Source organism: Pangasianodon hypophthalmus, chromosome 20 (assembly GCF_027358585.1).
Source record: "Pangasianodon hypophthalmus isolate fPanHyp1 chromosome 20, fPanHyp1.pri, whole genome shotgun sequence".
Lineage (NCBI taxonomy): Eukaryota > Metazoa > Chordata > Actinopteri > Siluriformes > Pangasiidae > Pangasianodon > Pangasianodon hypophthalmus.
Window position 1 is genome coordinate 12960450 of NC_069729.1, and position 19675 is coordinate 12980124.

Here is a 19675-nt window from a genome sequence, read left to right on the forward strand (position 1 = left end):
TCCCACTCAGAGGAAAGATGACAGTTGATGCATTTAGCCAGCTGTAATGAAATGACGCTGCCTCTATGACACTCTCCTTGTTTATTTACAGCAGGAACTGTGGCTGAATGATGACTCTGGTCTGTTTTTCAGGTGCTTTCTTTGTGCCTTATGTCATCTTCTTTGTGTGCTGCGGTATCCCCGTATTCTTCCTGGAGACAGCACTAGGCCAGTATACCAGCGAAGGAGGAATCACATGCTGGAGAAAAGTGTGTCCACTTTTTGAGGGTAAGTAAAGGTTAAAATTCCTTTAACCAATAATGTTAGCTAATATAATTTCTATACATCTTTTTTGCAAACAGGGCTTTGTTGATATGACTGGGAATTTATTACAATGAATACACAGCAGAAACAGCGATATAAAAAGATCACTTATATCAGGATAAATACTTGGCTGTAGGGATTAAAATATGCCGTAAGGTGACAAGTATACTGTATATTACGTAAGTTTAATACAAGATACAATACTTTCACAGTGCTGAGTCAGATTATGTTTTTTATGTTTCATCATGAGAGCCCAATTTCAATTCTGATTAGCACATGATTAGCGCCACCTAGTGCCCTACAGTGTGTTTGGTGGTTGTTCAAAATAACTTTCTTATCTTAATTCAGACATTATCACTGTTTCATTGGTGTGATTTTGCCAATGCTGATAGGCCTGAAACCTTAATCTGAAATCGTCCAATTTTTTCAACTGTAATAAATACCCATGATTTCACTTAATACCAGACAGAGACGTGATGTTGTACCATGATAGGGAAATCTGAGTTTTATACTAGTAGTAGTTTTATACTACTCTTCACATTTGGATTATGTCCAATAAAGTTATTCCAGGTTTGCCTAACCCCTCAAATATGCTAAATGGTGTTCTGTAAAGAAGCGAAAGTCAGAGTGTTTCTATAAACTACATGAGCAATCTTCCTAACAAGTCAGTTTTTAAGTAATATTCTGTGCATCGTTATTTGACATGTATTGGTACTCATGACAAATATGAAGTTACTGTGTGTACTTATGATTAAGAAAGTAACAGGTTTGATTTATGATTATGAACTAATATAGCCTAACAGTATCATAAATGTCCTTGCATTTCTTTCTTTTTAAGGTATTGGTTATGCAACTCAGGTCATCGAGGCGCATCTGAACGTGTATTATGTGATTATTTTGGCATGGGCAATCTTCTACCTGTTTAACTGCTTCACCACCGAGCTGCCCTGGGCCTCCTGTGGCCATTACTGGAACACAGGTCTGTTCATGCCTACATCACAGTTCAGGAGTGTTATTATGGCAGTCTGTGTTCGCCACACTGATCTCACACTAAATTCTCAGAGGAATTCTAATAAGCCAAAACAATCTTGTTTAATTTTTTAGAATTATGAAAATGAACCACAACTCTCACCCTAACCTTAATCATTCCTACACATTACACTCATGATTAATTCTCGCAATTAAAGTTAAGCGTATATATTTTGGAAGTGAATTTATATACATTGCAATATTTTAAACTAGCCTAATCTGGCAATCCTGTCATTAACTGCACTGTCCGCATGGGGCAGTGTGATTCCTGCCCATGGGGCAGTGTGATTCCTGCCCAGTGGGCCTCTATTAGCACTTGTTGCATTTTTAACCTCTAGGTGCAGTAATAATGCTGCATTCAAATAAAATTTGTAAGGTGTAATTTCTGACCTCCAACTAGGAAAAAACTTAGAAAACACCCCCTCAAATTCCTACTTGTAAACTCGGGATGGTCTCCTCAACCCCAAATTCAGCAAATGATGTCAAATAAGCACAGCATCACAACATCACAGTAACAAATGCTCACAGCATCAACTGTAAACAAAGTAGCACTACCTCTAAATCAGTTATACTGTGTATACAAGTATTAGCTTTAGATCAATCAACGTACAGACATATTTGCTTGTTAAATCAACAACATTAGCTATGTAGTTTACTGTTTTTAGGAGGTAAATATACATCACTTATCTCTGCCTAGCTTGTTGCTAACACATGGAGGCATCCCTGTTTTTTTCCTACATTGTAGCTCATCTTGAATTTTGAGCTCACAGTCTTCCAGTCACTAGCATGAAGCCATAACTGTTGAGCTACATCACTGAGTGACTATTAAACATTTCATCTTGCTGGATATTATTAAATCAGCTTTGTTAAGGTACGAAAAAAACATACCAACCTGCAACCCTAGTGTGTATGAGTAGATGCAACTGGCTATTTGAGATATATTTTTTTAGTGGAAATACTAATAGAATTATTCAGTAGTGTTACCAGCTCACAGCTTCAGGGTCCTTGGTTTGATCCTGAGCTCAGGTTACTGTCTGTTTGGTGTTTTGTATTTTTCCCTGTGTCTGCGTGGGTTACCTCGGGGATCTCTGGTTTCTTCCCACCAAAACTTGTCAGTGGGTGCATTGGCTATGCCAAATTGCCCCTAAGTGTGAATGTGTGTGTGTGTATGTGTGCGTGTATGGTGGCCTGCGATATACTGGCATCCTATCCAGGGTGTATTCCCTACTTGTGCCCAGTGTACCACAACCCTGACAAAGATAAAGTGGTTACTGAAGATTGAATGAATGAATGAATGAATAATTGAATGAACACAATTTAATACATGCCAATTCCAATTTTTTTTTTAGAAAACTGTGTGGATTTCAACAATGCCAGTGTGGCAAACCTCAGCAACCCCTTTGCCACCTCACCAGTCATGGAGTTTTGGGAGTAAGTATAAAATTTGCTGTATTTATTTGTAACATTTATAATCTTTGATAGATGGTATGCTAGCACAGCCTTGTCATAGAAATGGTAACTGAATATCGAAACAATATATATTAACAATATCTTATATTGTTTTTTCAATAATGTAAACTTACTAAAACAATTCCTGTTTTTTAAATGAGAGCTTCTATTGTCAGACTCTAATTTGACAACAGTCTGTAGAGATTTCATTGAGAAACTAGTTTCAAGACTTCAAGTGACTTCCACTTACGATCTATCTGGTGTCATCAGCATAAAAGCCAAGGAAGTCACAAAGCACAGTGATGCTCACGCCTGCCAGACAGCTTTTGGCATGGCACATCCATGGAGCAATTGGGCCACCGCTTACTATTCCACAGAACTGCGTAACCTTTTTCACTGATAATTTGTCATTCTTTTCGCATTGCTGTTGTGAACAAGCATCAAAAGGGCAGTTGCACAGCTAGAAATGGTATGGACACAAATTTGGCGCAGAATGTTTTCTGTATGTTTGCCAAGGCCAGGCCTTAGCAGTCAGATCGTTCTTACGACTCAGACCTTGGACATCATCCAGGAACATGTCAGAGATGATTAATGGCAGAAGGACAGAGAGCCTGAGACAGGACTGTGGCTTTTATACATCCAATATGCGATTCCACAAAACTGAAAGTGCGATTGATTTTAAGTACAAACATATCAGTTTTCACACGTCAGTTTCAGGGTAACTTCAGGGTCATGAAGGTAATATAATCAGACCTTGTTTAATCACTGTAAAATGGTCTGGTTTGGGTTTGGTTCAGATCAAATTTAGGGAATAGTTTTAAACTTCACCTTTGACCTGTTACGGAATGAACGTCTGTTCCACTTTCCTACGACATGGTGATTGATAAACGGAAAATATGAACGAATATGAACTTCTCATAATATGGCCATGTTTTCATAGTGAAATTATTTTTTGTTCAGGCGCCGTGTCCTCAGTATATCCGGTGGAATTGAGCAGGTTGGGAAGCTGCGCTGGGAACTCGCTCTGTGCCTTGCAGTGGCTTGGGTCATATGTTATTTCTGCATATGGAAAGGTCCTAAATCAACTGGAAAGGTAAAAATCAAGGGTCTTATAAATATGTGTATATATATATATATATGCTTCCCTACAAAGACATAATACTTTTGGACAAAATACAAACTTTAATAGATGACATGACAAAGTGACCAGATTCAAAATTGCACTGTTTTGAAGAAAATGTGCTGTAAAAATCAACCTGGAAGATGCTTGGTGGAACATGTAGAATGAAAGAGATGGCTAATGGCTATCTACATCTGGAACATTTAGAACTAAAAACGAATTTAGCTTTTGGAAGGACGGGGGACCTCATTTGCATGAAGGTCTTCAAAAGGACACACAGTAGTTCAGCTGTCAAGAACTACTGACTATCCTTTGACTGACTACTGACTCAACCTTAAGCTTAGCTGGCCATGTTCCAGGAGAGATTTAATTAATTAAAAAAAAGGAATTAACATTAACTAAAGCTTAACATGATGTAAAAACTCAAGCAACCTACTAATAGCCTCCTACTTCTGTTACAAAAATTATCATGGAAGAAATGATTATATATTTTTTCCGGAAGAAAGATACAAGTTTTGCCTTCTGTTGTCTTCACCCTGTACTCCAGTCCAATGAAGACTTTCATCCTCAGATGCTAGCCTTCCTCTGGATGCAATTCGCTTAGTGGTCTTTAAGAACGCCGAACAGACTCAATGAGCCAGAAAGAAGAAAAGGAGAGGGATGTGTGGAGGGGAAGAGAGAAAGGAGAGGGTTGTGTGGGGGAAAAACAAATGGGTTCACATTGTACAGGTCCCAGAGAAAAGAACTCGGCATCGAGGCCCTGTATCTCTTGAAGTAGCTTTTGTTTGGCCATGAAGTAACAGGGAAGAATGTCCCTTCACGGCGAGGCTTTAGTGGCCAGGCCAAGATTGATTTCTGTATTCACTGATGGAAAGTAGAGCGTTCATGAGGAGCATGCAGAGTTCCTCAGCTCGCCTCTTCCCTTCTGTGAGGAATTATGGTGGCTAGTGAGGCACTTTTTTCCTCCTGTTTGAACGCTATACACAGTAGAGCATTCAGGGCTATTGCTAGGCTGCTCACCACAGGCCTTTTGTGGCCGAGTGTGATTCTCACATAAGCCGGCAGTAGATTTATGGCATGGGGCTGACCTGTGAATCCGAAGGTTTAAACGTTCACCCGGGGAGAGCTGGGAGAAAGTCAGCATGCTTCCAAGACTCATGGCGAGTCGGAGCATTGTTTGTAGAAACCATGCACTTGCATCTAAACGCCAAACAGAGGATTCGCTTTCTGTGGTGCCCACAGTTTGATATATGTAATCATAGTGTTAGACTAATTGAAAAGTATAAAAAATTAGGAACTGGGAAATGTTCCTGCTCTCATCATGAGGAATTCAGATATGCTAAGGTGACAATCTCACAGCTTTTTGTTTGTTGTTCCAGACGCAACAACTTCAGTTGTAGTTTTTAATCTGGTGCAGGTGAGAAAATTCTAACCCGCGCTTCAATTAAGTGTGTCTCAAAATAAACAGAAGAGTAAATTTTTTTTGCAAAAAGATCCTTAATAAGCAAGCAAGAATTGGCTATAAGAAATCATCCTTGATTACCTAACTATGTGAACAGGATACCTGTTAATCCCCATAAAGTCACTCTTGTTGTCCTGAAAGTGTAACCTTAAGTACAGTAAATGGCTGAGGTCAAAATGAAGGCATTGGCAATTGTACGTTGCTTTGCCACACATTTTCCCACACTGCCAACACATCCCGGTAGGGCTCCTTCTAGAGGGAAACAGGGCAGAAAGCTTTTATGTCCAAACCCTGTCTTGTCCTTGCATGGACTTGACTGAACGCCAGAAGGACAAGAACCTAGTGCCACCCCCCAAGTGCGGTATTGTTCATGGAGCTGAAAGAACTTCACTATGCTGGAACTCATTTCTATGGACCTTGAATAGGTTTCTGCAAAAAAATAGTGTTAGCCACCCAAGCTAAGAAACCTCTAAAGTATATCTGAGAGCAAGCCGTGGCCTGATGTTCTGCCATGACTTGTACGATGGAGTGAAGAATCAAAATCCGCTTGTATCTCGTGAGACAAATCTCCTTCCATTATTGTTGGAGACTTGATAATGGTTTAGACTGTGAACATGGTGTTGACAAATCACAAACCGGTAGCCTCTTGGGTATTGTATTTTTGTCCTTTTTTGTTAGTGAGACATGGTGCTAAGTGCTTCTTTCCACCAAAACCTCTGGCTCAGAGCTGAACCTTGTCCTTTCCCCTGAGAATCAGTCTTTCATTTGGATCTCAATTAGGCTTTTGAGAGCCGAACCTGCCTGCTTGGCATGCTTCAGAGCATTCCTTAACCCCTTCTCACCATCTCAAGAGTGTCGCTCCCACCACTCATCCTTCCTCATTCACTCAAAGACCATTCACTTACACTTGGTAGACTAGTGAAAGAAAACCTCCTCCTGTATTCGTTTTTCCTGGTGTCATCCTTGCTTAAGCTCATTAAGTGTGTACACCTTTCAGACAATATGTCTACTGAAAAAACAGCTGGGAGTAGCATAGATTCTGTGCTGGTCCAGGCTAGTATATGATAATTAGTGTTAGCCTGGTGCTGGTTTAGCTGGACAACAGGTATGGCCATGCTAGTTGACTAGCAAAATCTTGTGGTCTTAATGGTACAACTAACGTAGCATTGCTAGTTCCTTTCTGGCAGTCAGCATGCATTAGCTTTTTTCTACCATTGATTTTGTCTGTTACACAGAGTAAGTATTTACTCCACACAGGGTGACTTCTTCAGTGAATATACAGTTTCATAACCTTTACCAATACTGTTCTTCCTGCAGGTGGTATACGTTACTGCAACCTTCCCCTATTTCATGTTGGTGATCCTGCTCATTCGAGGGATCACACTTCCTGGTGCAGCAGATGGAATCAAGTTCTACCTTTACCCTGACATCTCTCGGCTCTCAGACCCTCAGGTAAGAACACCCTTCTTTACACCTTGTCACTTTTGTTCCAGGTGAGCTTGTTACCTGTTTAGGAATTTTAAAATTTATGCAAAACAGCGTTCTTTTATACAGACATTGCTTAGAAAGTCCAGTAGGTGCTCTCCAGCTAATTAATAAGTCTGAAAGTTTTTTGACCTACATGCATAGAATAATAACTTTTTAATAACTTAATGACTTTTGGCTCCCGATTTATTTGATGCAGCAGATCTGATTTCCCCTAGACATAGATACCAAAATAAAATACCTTTCTAATCCCTTAAAGTTGGAGGACCCATCAGCAGGTCAAGACTTTCATTCCTCACACAATTCCTCATACCTTACTCTACATACACATTCATACCTCACTCTACATTCACACTATATACTGTACACCAATTCAGCCATAACATTAAAACCACTGACAAGTGAAGTAAATAACATTGATTATCTCTTTACGGTGGTACTTGTCAGTGGGATATATTAGGCAGCAAGTGAACAGTCAGTTCTTGAAATTGATATGTTGGAAGCAGGAAAAATGGGCAAGTGTAAGATCTGAGCGACTTTGACAAGGGCCAAATTGTAATGGCTACTGTGTCAGAGCATCTCCAAAACAGCAGGTCATGTAGGGTGTTTCTGGTATGCAGTGGTTAGTACCTACCAATAGTGGTCCAAGAAAGGACAACCGGTTAACTGGCGACAGGGTCATGGGCGTCCAAGGCTCACTGATGTGCGTGGGGAGTGAAGGCTAGCCCATCTGGTCCTATCCCACAGAGGAGCTACTCTAGCACAAATTGATTAAAAGTTAATGCTGGCTATGATAGAAAGGTGTCAGAACACAGTGCATCTCAGCTTGCTGTGTATGGGGCTGCATAGCCGCAGACCAGTCAGAAGGCCTATACCGACCTCTGTCCACTGCCGAAAGCACCTACAATAGGCATGTGAGCATCAGAGCTGGACCGTGGAGCAATGGAAAAAGGTGGCCTGGTCTGATGAATCATGTATTAGTTTTCATGTGGATGCCCCAGGATGGAAAAAGGCAAGCTGGCGGAGGCAGTGTGATGCTCTGGGCAATGTTCTGCTGGGAAACCTTGGGTCCTGGTGTTCATGTGGATGTTACTTTGACATTTACTATCTACCTAAACATTGTTGCAGACCAATTATACCCCTTCATGGCAACAGTATTCCCTAATGGCAGTGGCTTCTTTCAGCAGGATAATGTGCACTGCCACACTGCAAAAATTTTTCAGGAATGGTTTGAGGAACATGACAAAGAGTTCAAGGTGTTGACTTGGTCTCCAAATTCGCCAGATATCAATCAGATTGAGCATCTGAGGGATGTGCTGGACAAACAAGTACGATCCATGGAGGCTTGCACCTTACAGGACTTAAAATATCTGCTGCTAACGTCTTGGTGCCACAGCACCTTCAAGACCTTCAGAGGACTTGTGGCGTCCATGCCTCGACAGGTCAGAGCTGTTTTGGCAGCACAGGGGGGGACCTACACAATATTAGGCAGATGGTTTTAATGTTATGGCTGATCAGTGTATATTTCCCATTAATTTCTGAATAACACATTTTATGTTAAATAATTTTAAGCTGGGATTTAAACAGTAAATATAATCTATGGAAAAAAATCCTTAGTGATATTTATCAGCGGTCAAAATGGAACATACAGAGTAAATTTGTGTAGCAATTTTCACATCAGGTTTGAAAATCTCGCCACCATTTTAAGCTGTAAATTTTGAAGAAAGTTACAGAGAACAATCTAAACATTCTCAACCGCCTCTTGTCTGTCAGTGGTAGCATGATTTTCAGTCACAACTGATGGCATGTTAAGCTGTGTCTTAGCTTAACAGAAGACGTCAAAGTGTGGTGTAGAATTTTTTTTTTCCATTGGCCTACCAAAACATTTCAGTAGTAAACAACGGATAATATATTTTCAATTCAATTCAATTCATTTTTATTTGTATAGCGCTTTTTACAAAGGTCATTGTCTCAAAGCAGCTTTACACAAACAAAAGTAAAGTGAAGTGTGTGTGTGTGACGTCTCTGATGAGCAAGCAGGGCGACGGTGGCAAGGAAAAACTCCCTGAGATGGTGATAGGAAGAAACCTTGAGAGGAACCAGGCTCAACAGAGAACCCATCCTCATATGGGTTTACACTGTAGTGTGCGTGTGTGTGAGCACAATGTGTGTTGGTGTAGTCCATGGAAAACAGCTGAAGCGTTTTCGTGGCAGTATGAAGCATTGCCGGTGGACAGGTCCAGAGTGAAGGGGGGGAGGTCTGGATCACCGGCAGCTCAGGAGTGTAGCTCGGCAGAAGGAGAAGGAAAGTGGTTAGGTACACTCACAGTCACCGTGTGGAGATAAAACTCAACATCCACGAGTCCCCCAGATCTACTCCTTTGATAAAAACACTAGTCGCTAAATGCTAGGTTAAATAAATAAGTCTTCAACCTCGACTTAAACACTGAGACCGTGTCTGCTTCACGTACATTAACTGGGAGACTATTCCATAATTTTGGGGCTTGGTAAGAGAAAGCTCTGCCCCCTGCCGTGGTTTTGGCAATGCGTGGTACTGATAGACAGCCTGCATCCTTAGAGCGAAGTAGGCGTGGCGGAACGTAAGGTACTAACATATCGCTTAAATACTGCGGAGCGAGACCGTTTAATGCTTTATAGGTTAGGAGTAATATTTTAAATATTTTAAAATCGATGCGGATTTTCAGTAAGTATGTGTTATCCACAGTCTTAAATGACTTACCTGACATTACTCTGTTGGTTTTCTGACCTTTTACCAGGCATGTGGGGTAAATTTGTGGTCAATATTCTGTATATATTCTTGGGGCCATAAATGCTAATAAGTAGTTATGGCTTCATAGCTTTATAGCTTCATAGCATCAGATCTGATGATGATGATAATAATAAATTATCAAGCTTGGTGGTCTGCACCTGATTTTGCTATTTTTGTCCAGTACACCACTATGGAAGAATATTTGCATTTGGATTTAGAAGAGGACATTTTATCTGAGAATTTGATAGAATCTGTATTAATATTAAGAATATGTAGTAACTGAAGATATGATAATGCTATAAATTATGATAAAAGGTATAAACATCATATGAAATTGAAATATGCAAATTTGATATTTGGCATGCATTGTGTACTTGCATGGGCAACCTATATGAAATGTATTAACTGGTTAATGTTATGATGAGGGGAGGGATTAATGGCCATATTTTGTGTAAGCTGGGGTTGTTAATGTATAAAGTTAATGTGTCACATTTGCCATCACCATTGTTCAGTTAGGGAGGTAATGTTAAAAGTCTGGCTAAGATTCAGAGGTGAAAGAAGAGTGAGCGAGGAGGAAGTATAAGGATTGAGAACTGGAGAGAAAAGCAGGGTGAAACAATGAGGGTAATAAAGGACTGTTGTTTGGCTGGGAGAGCCTCGGACACCAATGTTTAATTAGCTTTCAGCATGTACAAAAAGTAGTCTGTTCCCACTCTTTGTGCTCTGTTGTATATCATCCACGCTGCCCAAGTCTCTGCACCCAAGGGTCTCCTTTTGTGTTCTCTTTTCATTTAGATATCACGTACAAGATGTAATATTTCATGCGGGAGCAGAGCATGGAAAAATATTATGACAAAAATGCTGTGCCGAACAGGATATCAGATAGAGAAGAAACTGCATACCGCTACAGATAGTACAGAATAACAGACAGGCCATTTGGTCTAGTTACCAGAAACTATTCTAGATAGCTAAACTACGTTTGCATTTACATTTTGCTCATTTGGCAGACACTCCTGATCCAAAGGAACTTATAAGTGAGAGAGGATACAACTGAGGAGATGAGGGCTAAAGGTCTTGCTCAAGGACTCAACAGTGGCAGCTTGGCGATGCCAGGATTTGAACTTACAACCTGCCAATCAATAGCCCTTTAGTGTTCTTATGTGATCTTAAGCAAACAACATTTTTATTTTAATTTTAGGCACTCCAAAGAGAAACAAGGAAAAGTCATGATAGGCTGAAATATTGTTCCTTATCTCAGTAAAACAGCTTTTGTTATATTAAGACTATACAATAAAATATGGAATATGCAATAGATAAATAGACTCTAAGATGAGGAAATATACTATAGCCATTGTCTGTATCAGTTCTTGTGCCAACTTGTCGAGGCTCTGTGTGTGCTCATGCCATTTTTGGAAATACATGAAATGTGCATGAGTCCAAAATCCATTAACCACTTGTAAATGTCTCTTTTGATTCTTAGCACATCAGCTATATCATTAATTTTGAATTGCTGTTAGGATACCTAAGGTTAGATAACTCTACTTAGCTTTCCTTTACACTCAGAATGACACGTTTAGAATACTCATTGGTAAAATTGGTATAATGCTTAAAGGAGTGCAGTTGTTTCTTAAATTTATACTTCAAATGTTGAACACATGTATTTGTACACTTGCACACCATCACATATGTGTCTGTTTAATTTTCCAACTTTATGAATAATTGCATTTATTTATATATGAGACAAAGACAAGTTAATGTTCAGAAAACTTTATTTCTATATTAAGAAGGGGGGAAAAACTTTCTTTCACTCCAGGCCAACCATCTGCTGACCCAAACAAGACAAAACAAACCTCCAAATTAGCCACAACACCAATAAGCAACTCTTAAATAACTTAGCATCGTGTCCAGGCGAAGCTGTTCTTGCATATCCACAGTGGCCTAGTGGGAAACAGAAAGGTTGTAAATGACCACGGGTGCAGAATGGATGTTCTTGGAGGGAAGCAGCTCTGAGTTTGTGAGGTCAGATGAGTTTCCCTGGTTACTCGCCAGAGGAAGCGAATACCGCAAGCTGTCAATTGTTTTCGCAGTAAAGGAGATTAGTGGCTCAATGGTTATGTGAGAGCAGTTTAAAAGAGGCTCTGGCTTAACTTGCCTTCCACGCACAAATCCCATGGCCGAATTTTTACATTGTCCTTACACCGGAAGAGAACAACTCAATTCAGGCCCTATCAAGTCTGTAGATAACATAAAAATCATGGGACACTTTTTAAAATAATTTAGGTGCATGTCAATGGAAAACTGGTTGGCTACTTTGATCCAAGTGTGGCAGAATCTGGGCAAGAGCTGCTGAAGGGGCCAACAGCAATACAAGTACCGTAGACCTACTTACCGTACCATCTGTATTTTAAAATTTCATGGCATAGCAAGCAGTATTGTATCAGTTCTGTTAGGATATACATATGTGGCAGTTTTGCTAAAGATAGCTCTTTATTATCTTAACTATGAAAGGCAGCCGTGTGTGATGTAAGGAATGAAACAGGACAGGGCATGCTGTTATAGGAAGATAATCAACGATGGGGTGGTGTGATGATGGGGTCTGTTACCACTCTGAAGTTAATTATTTTCCTATTTTGTTCCTCATAAAACAACAGCAATTTGTCAGCAATTACACTTGTGTTAAAAACACCTGCTTTACCTCTGACTATAACAAAGCAGCTCTGACAGTACTTCCAGCTGTAACATAAATGATGTTTATATTAATGCTGTAATTGTAATATGTTATTATTCCCATAGTAACAGCTCATTCACAGGGACTTATTTGGAGGACACTCTGTATAAACTAAGAATAATAATGGACAGAAAGGTGTTGTTGTTTAACAAAGAACAACTTATAATTATTGTTGTGAGGTTTTCTGTTAGACGACATTTATTTAACATTTATGAAAGGGGTCTCCAATGTCAGCACTTTGTAACAGTCAGTTTACAAGTTTCCCATCATGAGAGAGTCTTCAGGACAGAGAAGTTTGCACTTTTTGGTTTCTTAGTCACATGACAATCTGCATTTTTTGTCTAATTAACTTCAAGAGAGAGGAAAAAAGAGAGCCTGATGAGCATGTGAATGATTATAGCTGTTATAATATAAGCTATAAGAGAAACTAACTTGTCTCATGGATGTTCAATAACATTAAATGTAACTTTAATATAAACTGTGTCATATGTCATTGATTAATAAGTTAAAAACTCACAATTCAGGGTAGTCTGTTGTGTGTTATTCCTGTTATTAAATGTAAATGTTATTAAATGTAAATGTAATCCTTTCTTTAGGTGTGGGTGGATGCCGGAACTCAGATCTTCTTCTCATATGCCATCTGTCTGGGATGTCTGACTGCTCTCGGGAGCTATAACAGTTATAATAACAACTGTTACAGGTAAACTTTGAATTTGTAAAAACAACAACAGCAAGAACAACAAAAACCCTCATTGTAGGCCTACACAATTATGTTTCTGTTTCACTAATTGTGATGAGCTCTGTGAGATTCTAATCTCAGTTGCTGAAGCCTTGATGTTCATTAATTAAGATTGGTCTGCATTATATCACATATTTAAGGGCTGTTTAGAAGCCTCATTTGCATATTGCATCCTTTTGCAATATATTAGTATAAAAAATGTCCAAAACTGTGTTAATAATTATCAAAAATATATTAGATTGTCCTGTCCTAGAGGACAGGAGAGTATTTACATTTTGTGGAGATGCTTTGAAATTACACACATACTTGTTCAGTTTAAATTTGATGATATTTGATGATATACAGATTCTAACAAAATTTGAGATAAGTTATAATAGTTGTTAAAAATATTAATTAAGAATAATTCTTGCATAGCTATTGCAATAACATGTTAAATATTACCAAATTAAATTTTAAATTAAATTAAATTAACAGTTTGGCGATAGATGATGAATTGACAATTTCCCCATCACCTCAAATGTAGCTTAAAAGTTGTGGTGAAGTTTTTGGTTTTGTACTACAGCTATGAAGCTAATGTAGGTAACAACAAGAGAAGCTTAGAGCCTTCAGTTTAGAATCAGTTACCATCAATATAACAAAAGCCATAAAAGAAAAAAAAATCTGAATCACTGCTTCCTGGTGTTAACAATTCTTTGAGTTTCACATGAGACCAAGTTTAGGTTGCATTCATGTGTTTGTGTTTCAGGGACTGCGTCATGCTATGCTGCTTGAACAGTGGCACAAGTTTTGTGGCAGGATTTGCCATCTTCTCAGTGTTAGGTTTCATGGCTTATGAACAGAATGTGCCAATTGAAGCTGTGGCTGAATCAGGTGAGTGTGACTGTCATGAGCAGTGGTAGGGGATAGCTTGCAGCAGCCATCATTGGCCACCCCAGACCACTGATAGGTAATGGTTATTTCTCAGCAGTGTGTTAGAAACAAGCCTATCCTTTCATTTTTATACAGTAATAGAGAAAAGGAAACTTTGAGAAGTAGGATCAGTTTTAATGTGCAGCAGGTTAACTTTAAGACAAACAGGGCCCGAGTTGAGGGGAATGTCGGGCAATGTCGTCGCTCTGGTAAAACAATTACAATTACATTTATTATAATGTAATTCATATAAAAGACACCACATTGCCTTGAGCTTATCTGGATTTTTTCATGTCTAACCAAATAAGACTAGTCTAAAGCACATGTGCACTAGGGGAGATGATGGCTATGTAAAATCAGGGTTGCCAGATTGACTGACTCAAACTGTGGCACACATAGATAAACTTAATAATATATCAGAACAATGTCTTTTTTTTTTTTCATTTGAACCCAGATTGATTAAAAAAACCGTGAGACAAAAACCATGAGGCAACCCAGATCAACCCACCCACATTTCATCGATAATACAAGCACATGTAACTTCCATCATATCTATGGGCTTTCTTTAAAAAGAAAAAAAGCAGCTTTTATAACCAGCATTATGTCTGGAGTAAATTTTAATACTGAATTACATAACGTGGATAAATTATACTAAGTTAGCTAGCTAATTGCTTTATATGGATTTTATTTATAATGTATTTTAATACTCTTGTATTTTGTAAACTTGGTGTTTTTTTATATCAACAGTTAAAATAATAACAAAATGCCAAAAGTGGGACAAGCTTTAGCAACTCTAAATACAGGGTTTGGTTTGCTGAGACTGGGTTTATAGCTTTATTGGTTGATTTGTGTTGAGATCTATGGGCATACAATACATACATACATAATGAATTAACTCATCTTATCAGATGTAAGTTGGCCACAGCAGCAGTCAGTATAAGAGTGCTCATATGAGAATCTGTTGTATTGGTAATTAGAATATACAGTATCATTAATATTTGTCTGTTTTCATTAATTTAAATTTGTGACACTTGTTCGGGGTCAGGACGAGAATGAGGATACTGGAGGCAGGCTTTTTAACAACTCAGAAGGTGCTTTATTGCTGCTAACTTTCACTTTTCAGTGCTTTATTCTTTCATGGTGCACACACACGCACACACATGGTTCTGCTCTGCTCAGCTTTCTCTCCCCCAGGCTCTTGTCTTTTTTTGCCTTCTCTTTTTTTTCTTTCTCTTTTTGCTTTCCACCACTCACTGCAACAGAGAACACTTGTTAGCCAAATTTCTGACAGATGTGTCATCCTTACCACTCACCTTCTCCATCTCCACCCTCCATTCACAACCCGGCGCTCGACTATGCCCCTGCTTCCACATACCCCCACTGCCCGACTCAGGCCAGAGAGCCGTCCAGCCTGCTGCCGACAACCCTCTGTCTGATGCGTTTGTCTGCAAAACAAAAGGGAGAGAGAGAAGTCAGAAGAATGTAAGAGTGGTCCGCCACAGAGTGCAGCTTTTACCTGAATAAAAGCCTGCTGGCATGGCTCCATCCACTGGAGCGGATCTGGCACTCCCTTTTTAGTGAGATCAGTCAGCGGGCTTGTGACATCCAAATAATTAGGCACAAACCTACGATAATAGCCAACCAGCCCCAGAAACTGTCTCACCTCCTTTTTGGTCTTGGGTCTCAGGCAGGCCACAATCGCTGCTGTCTTATCAATTTGGGGATGCACATGGCCATGGACCAAGTGGAAAGCCAGATACTGTACTTCTACCTGTCCAATGAAACACTTCTTTGAGTCATCTCAGTGATCTCAGGAAAGCTCTCAAATGCTGAATGTGCCGCTGCCAATCATTGCTATAGATAATTATGTCATCTAGATAGGCAGCGGCATAAGCAGCGTGTGGATGGAGGATTCTGTCTATGAGTTGCTAGAACGTCGCTGGGGCCCTGAACAACCCAAAAAGAACGGTTAAGAATTAGTGTAGCCCAAACGGAGTCGAAAAGCCTGTTTTTCTCATGAGATATGGAAGTCAAGGGGGTCTCTCAATATCCCTTTTTCATATCCACTGTCGAATAAAAGTGAGCCGCACCTAACTGATAGAGCAGTTTGTCAATATGAGGCATTGGGTAGGCGTCAAACTTAGACACTGTGTTGACTTTTCTAAATTCCACATAAAACCTGACCAAACCGTCCGCTTTGGGGGCCAAAACTACCAGGCTGGACCAGTCACTGTGGGACACCTCAATTACCCCCATATTGAGCATGGCCTTAAGCTCGACCTGAGCCAGCTATTTTTTGTGCTCGGACAAACGGTAGGGGCGGCCGTCCACCACCGCCTTGGGGGCATCTCAATGTGGTGTTCAGTGAGATTAGTCTGACAGAGTAGAGGCAAGAACACATCAGAAAACTCTGCCTGCAGCTTGGCAACCTCCATGATTTGGGAGGACTGGGCTGGATTGAGCCGACCATTTTGAGATTTTCATTCAGCCGCTATTTTCCGGTCCTAGCTCCTCCCTCTCTGGAACAACCATTGCCAAAGCCACGGGAACCACCCCCCTCCATGGTTTGAGGAGGTTGAGGTGGTAAACCTGCCGCTCCCCCACCTCTTTCCTTTCACCTTACCTCATAGTCGATGTCCCTGAATAACCGGGAAGGAAGGGACCTTGCCACTTGGAGTATTTTGGAACTCAATGTGGGTAATAATACGAGCACTTTATCTTCCGGTGCAAATTCCTGTAGCAAAGTACCCCTGTTATACAGCCGGGATTGATGTTCTTGCACCTGTAGCAAATTCTCCTGTGTTAATTGTCCCAGGGTGTGGAGTTTTGCTCTCTGATCAAGAACATACTGAATTTCACTTTTACTATTAGAAGGTCCCTCCTCCCAATTTTCTTAGACAAATGACATCTAAGATGCTGTGAGACTTGCACAATTCGATTGGGGAAGCCCATGGAGGCTTGCGGGAACTCTTGTTCTAGAAATAACAGGGGCTCGAGCCACTTATCCAAATTGTGCGCATCATCGTGAATGAACTTCCGAATAATATTTTTAAGCGTTTGATTAAGTCTCTCGACCAGCACATTTCTCTGCGGATGGTAAACACTGGTGCGAATTGATTTAATCCCCAACGACTCATAAAGCTCTCATAGTGTCCGTGAAATGAAGGTTGCGCCCTGATCTGTCAGGATCTCTTTTGGGATCCTGATTTGGGAGATAACATGGAAGAGTGCCTCTGCTACGCTGTCTGAGAATATATTGCGAAGAGGCACTGCTTCCGGGTATTGCTTTGTGTAGTCCACTAGAACTAACACAAAGTGATGCCCTCAAGTAGTCTGATCTAATGGCCTAATGAAGTCCATGCTAATTCTTTCGAAGGGGACCTCGATTAATGGTAAAAGGCGCAATGGCACTTTTGGGGTGGCTGGCAAAATCACCAGCTGACATTCGTGACATGCCGAACACCACCTTCGAACATCGCCACAAATGCCCGGCCAATAGAAATGGGCCATGAGTCAGTTTAGTGTTTTTTCCTGCCCCAAGGGCCCCATCATTGGATTATGGTGGCTGAATAACATTTCTCCAACGGCCCCTTGGGACCAACAGTTGGGTCGTTTCCTTTTGGGTCTGAGTGTCCTACGTCAAGAAGTATAACCTATCATTAATAATTGAAAAATATTGGGATAGCACATTAGGCTGGCTTTGCTGACCATTGATTACTCATACTTGTTCGAAAGTGTGCCTCAGGTTCTCGTCACGCGACTGCTCCAAGGGGAAATCCCCAAGGGGAATCTCTGCCAAGAGTGGAGGGATGGAGCCCTCTCCACTCTCCCTGTCTCCCTGACATGGAGCTGACATTGACGGCCCCGGCACCACCTCTCCAGCCAATGCTGCACACATTCCACACCGTCTCTCACTATGGCAGGACCCATCCAAAACATTTCTTTTGCTAATGTCCGGAACCCTGGCCAATTTGTCCCCAGAATTAGTGGATGGGTGAGGTGAGGACTAACCACCGCCTCCACTATATGTTTTTGCCCCCAGAATTTAATGATGACCGGCACCAGCAGACATTCATGAACATCCCCGTGTACACACCTCATCTTCACCATGGGTGCATTCCCCAATGCCTTATCTTGAACCAGACATTTGTCAATTGAGGTTTGAATCCACCACTGTAGTGGTATGTACTGTGGTATGTATCACCTTATGCAGTATGTCCCAGCTAGATCAGGGGTGGCCTGTGGCGTGTTGGGGATCGGGACCAACACCCCCACCTCCATCATGTGGCACTGGTCCTGGAAATGCCTGGGTTCCCCGTAATGCCAGCAGAATGGCCGAGGCCTTACTTGCACACCTGTGGTTCTGGAATCACCCACCTGAGCAGAAGGAGAGACACAGGTGGAGAGGGAGGGGGCAGGAAAATGCAGGATCAGGGAACTGGTTTTGGGGGAATTGGCCCCCGTTTTCATGTTGCAGGGACGGGGGAGGGCGGGGAGCGAGAGAGAGAAGGAGAAGGGAGAGGCTCCCCTGCCTACAGATACGCTGTCAAGTGGCCCTCACCCAGCTGACCCATTCTGCCGTCCCCTCTGGTAGTCAGGTGACAAACTGCTCCAGTACCAGGATGTTGACGTGCTCCTCTGCCACCTTTGAGCAGAGTCCTGGAGCTGTTGGGTGAATGCAAAGGGGCAGCCGAGCTTGCTGTAGAGCAGCGAGCGGAAGTGCTAACATTGCTGTTTGGGGGTGCAGCCGACCCATTGCAATATCGCCGCCACAGGTCCGGATACTCCAGCAGGTTCGCCATCGGAAGCTGTTGGGCCACGAGCACGCAGATCACCCACTATGCCTCCCACCAGCCCCACACCACTGCTGCGAGCTCGAACAGATCCAGGGATGTTTTCGGTTCGTCCTGAGGCCCCATCTTGGACAGCGTGATGTGGGCCATGGTGGAGGTGGTCGTTGGGGCGGCTGCTGGAGTATCGGCCCACTGTACCGGCTTTCACAAAATTATAGCCAGAACTACTGTCAGAGCTCTACTGTTATAGAATATTAATAAATACCTTCAGATTTGAGAATTCAACAGCATTGTGGTGAAATTATGAATATTCACCATACACGCTGCAGTAACTGTGAAGTTGTAAATGGCTTTACAACTGAACTCATTCCAGTACATTTTTCTAGGATAAAATTCCCACTAAAACATTAACTTTCAGACTCAGTTGATGTTTCAGAGGGACAATTCTGCCTTGATTGATGATGATGCTTGATGATGCTGCTTCTTTGCTAGGAAGTAATTAGAGTAAAATGAACAGAACAATGAGACTTCCATGTTTTAGTGGCGTGTATGAGGGATACACTGTTTCATATTAAAAACATCTAGTCTCTAACCACTTTGGTTGCTTACAGGGTAAAAATGTGTCTCACAATTTGATGTGATGTGACATTTGATGCTCAGGAGTTCGGATGGATAAAGAAAAAACTGGAAAAATGCAAAAGAAGATCTAGACCTCCCTTCTAGGCCTTCAGGAATGACAAAATATGGGGTCATGCTGCTATGGATGAGAATTTTGTATACATTTAGAAGAATGTATTATCACATTATTAGGGATATATTTGTACTTTAAACACACGTTGCACAATTTTAGTATGAAATACACACTCTTAACTGAATACTGTCATTAGC

At 41.0% G+C, this 19675-nt stretch overlaps 1 protein-coding gene across 2 annotated transcripts in view; it reads left to right on the plus strand.

The window, feature by feature from the left end:
- slc6a11b (solute carrier family 6 member 11b) overlaps positions 1-19675 on the plus strand; it is a 40279-nt gene that overhangs the window by 2757 nt on the left and 17847 nt on the right. For both annotated transcript variants that reach the window (XM_026932776.3, XM_053227014.1), the window contains 7 exons: positions 133-267; positions 1142-1282; positions 2682-2763; positions 3742-3874; positions 6681-6815; positions 12943-13046; positions 13831-13955. In XM_026932776.3, coding sequence (XP_026788577.1) covers positions 133-267; positions 1142-1282; positions 2682-2763; positions 3742-3874; positions 6681-6815; positions 12943-13046; positions 13831-13955 — 855 coding nt within the window. The remainder of the gene's footprint in view (positions 1-132; positions 268-1141; positions 1283-2681; positions 2764-3741; positions 3875-6680; positions 6816-12942; positions 13047-13830; positions 13956-19675) is intronic.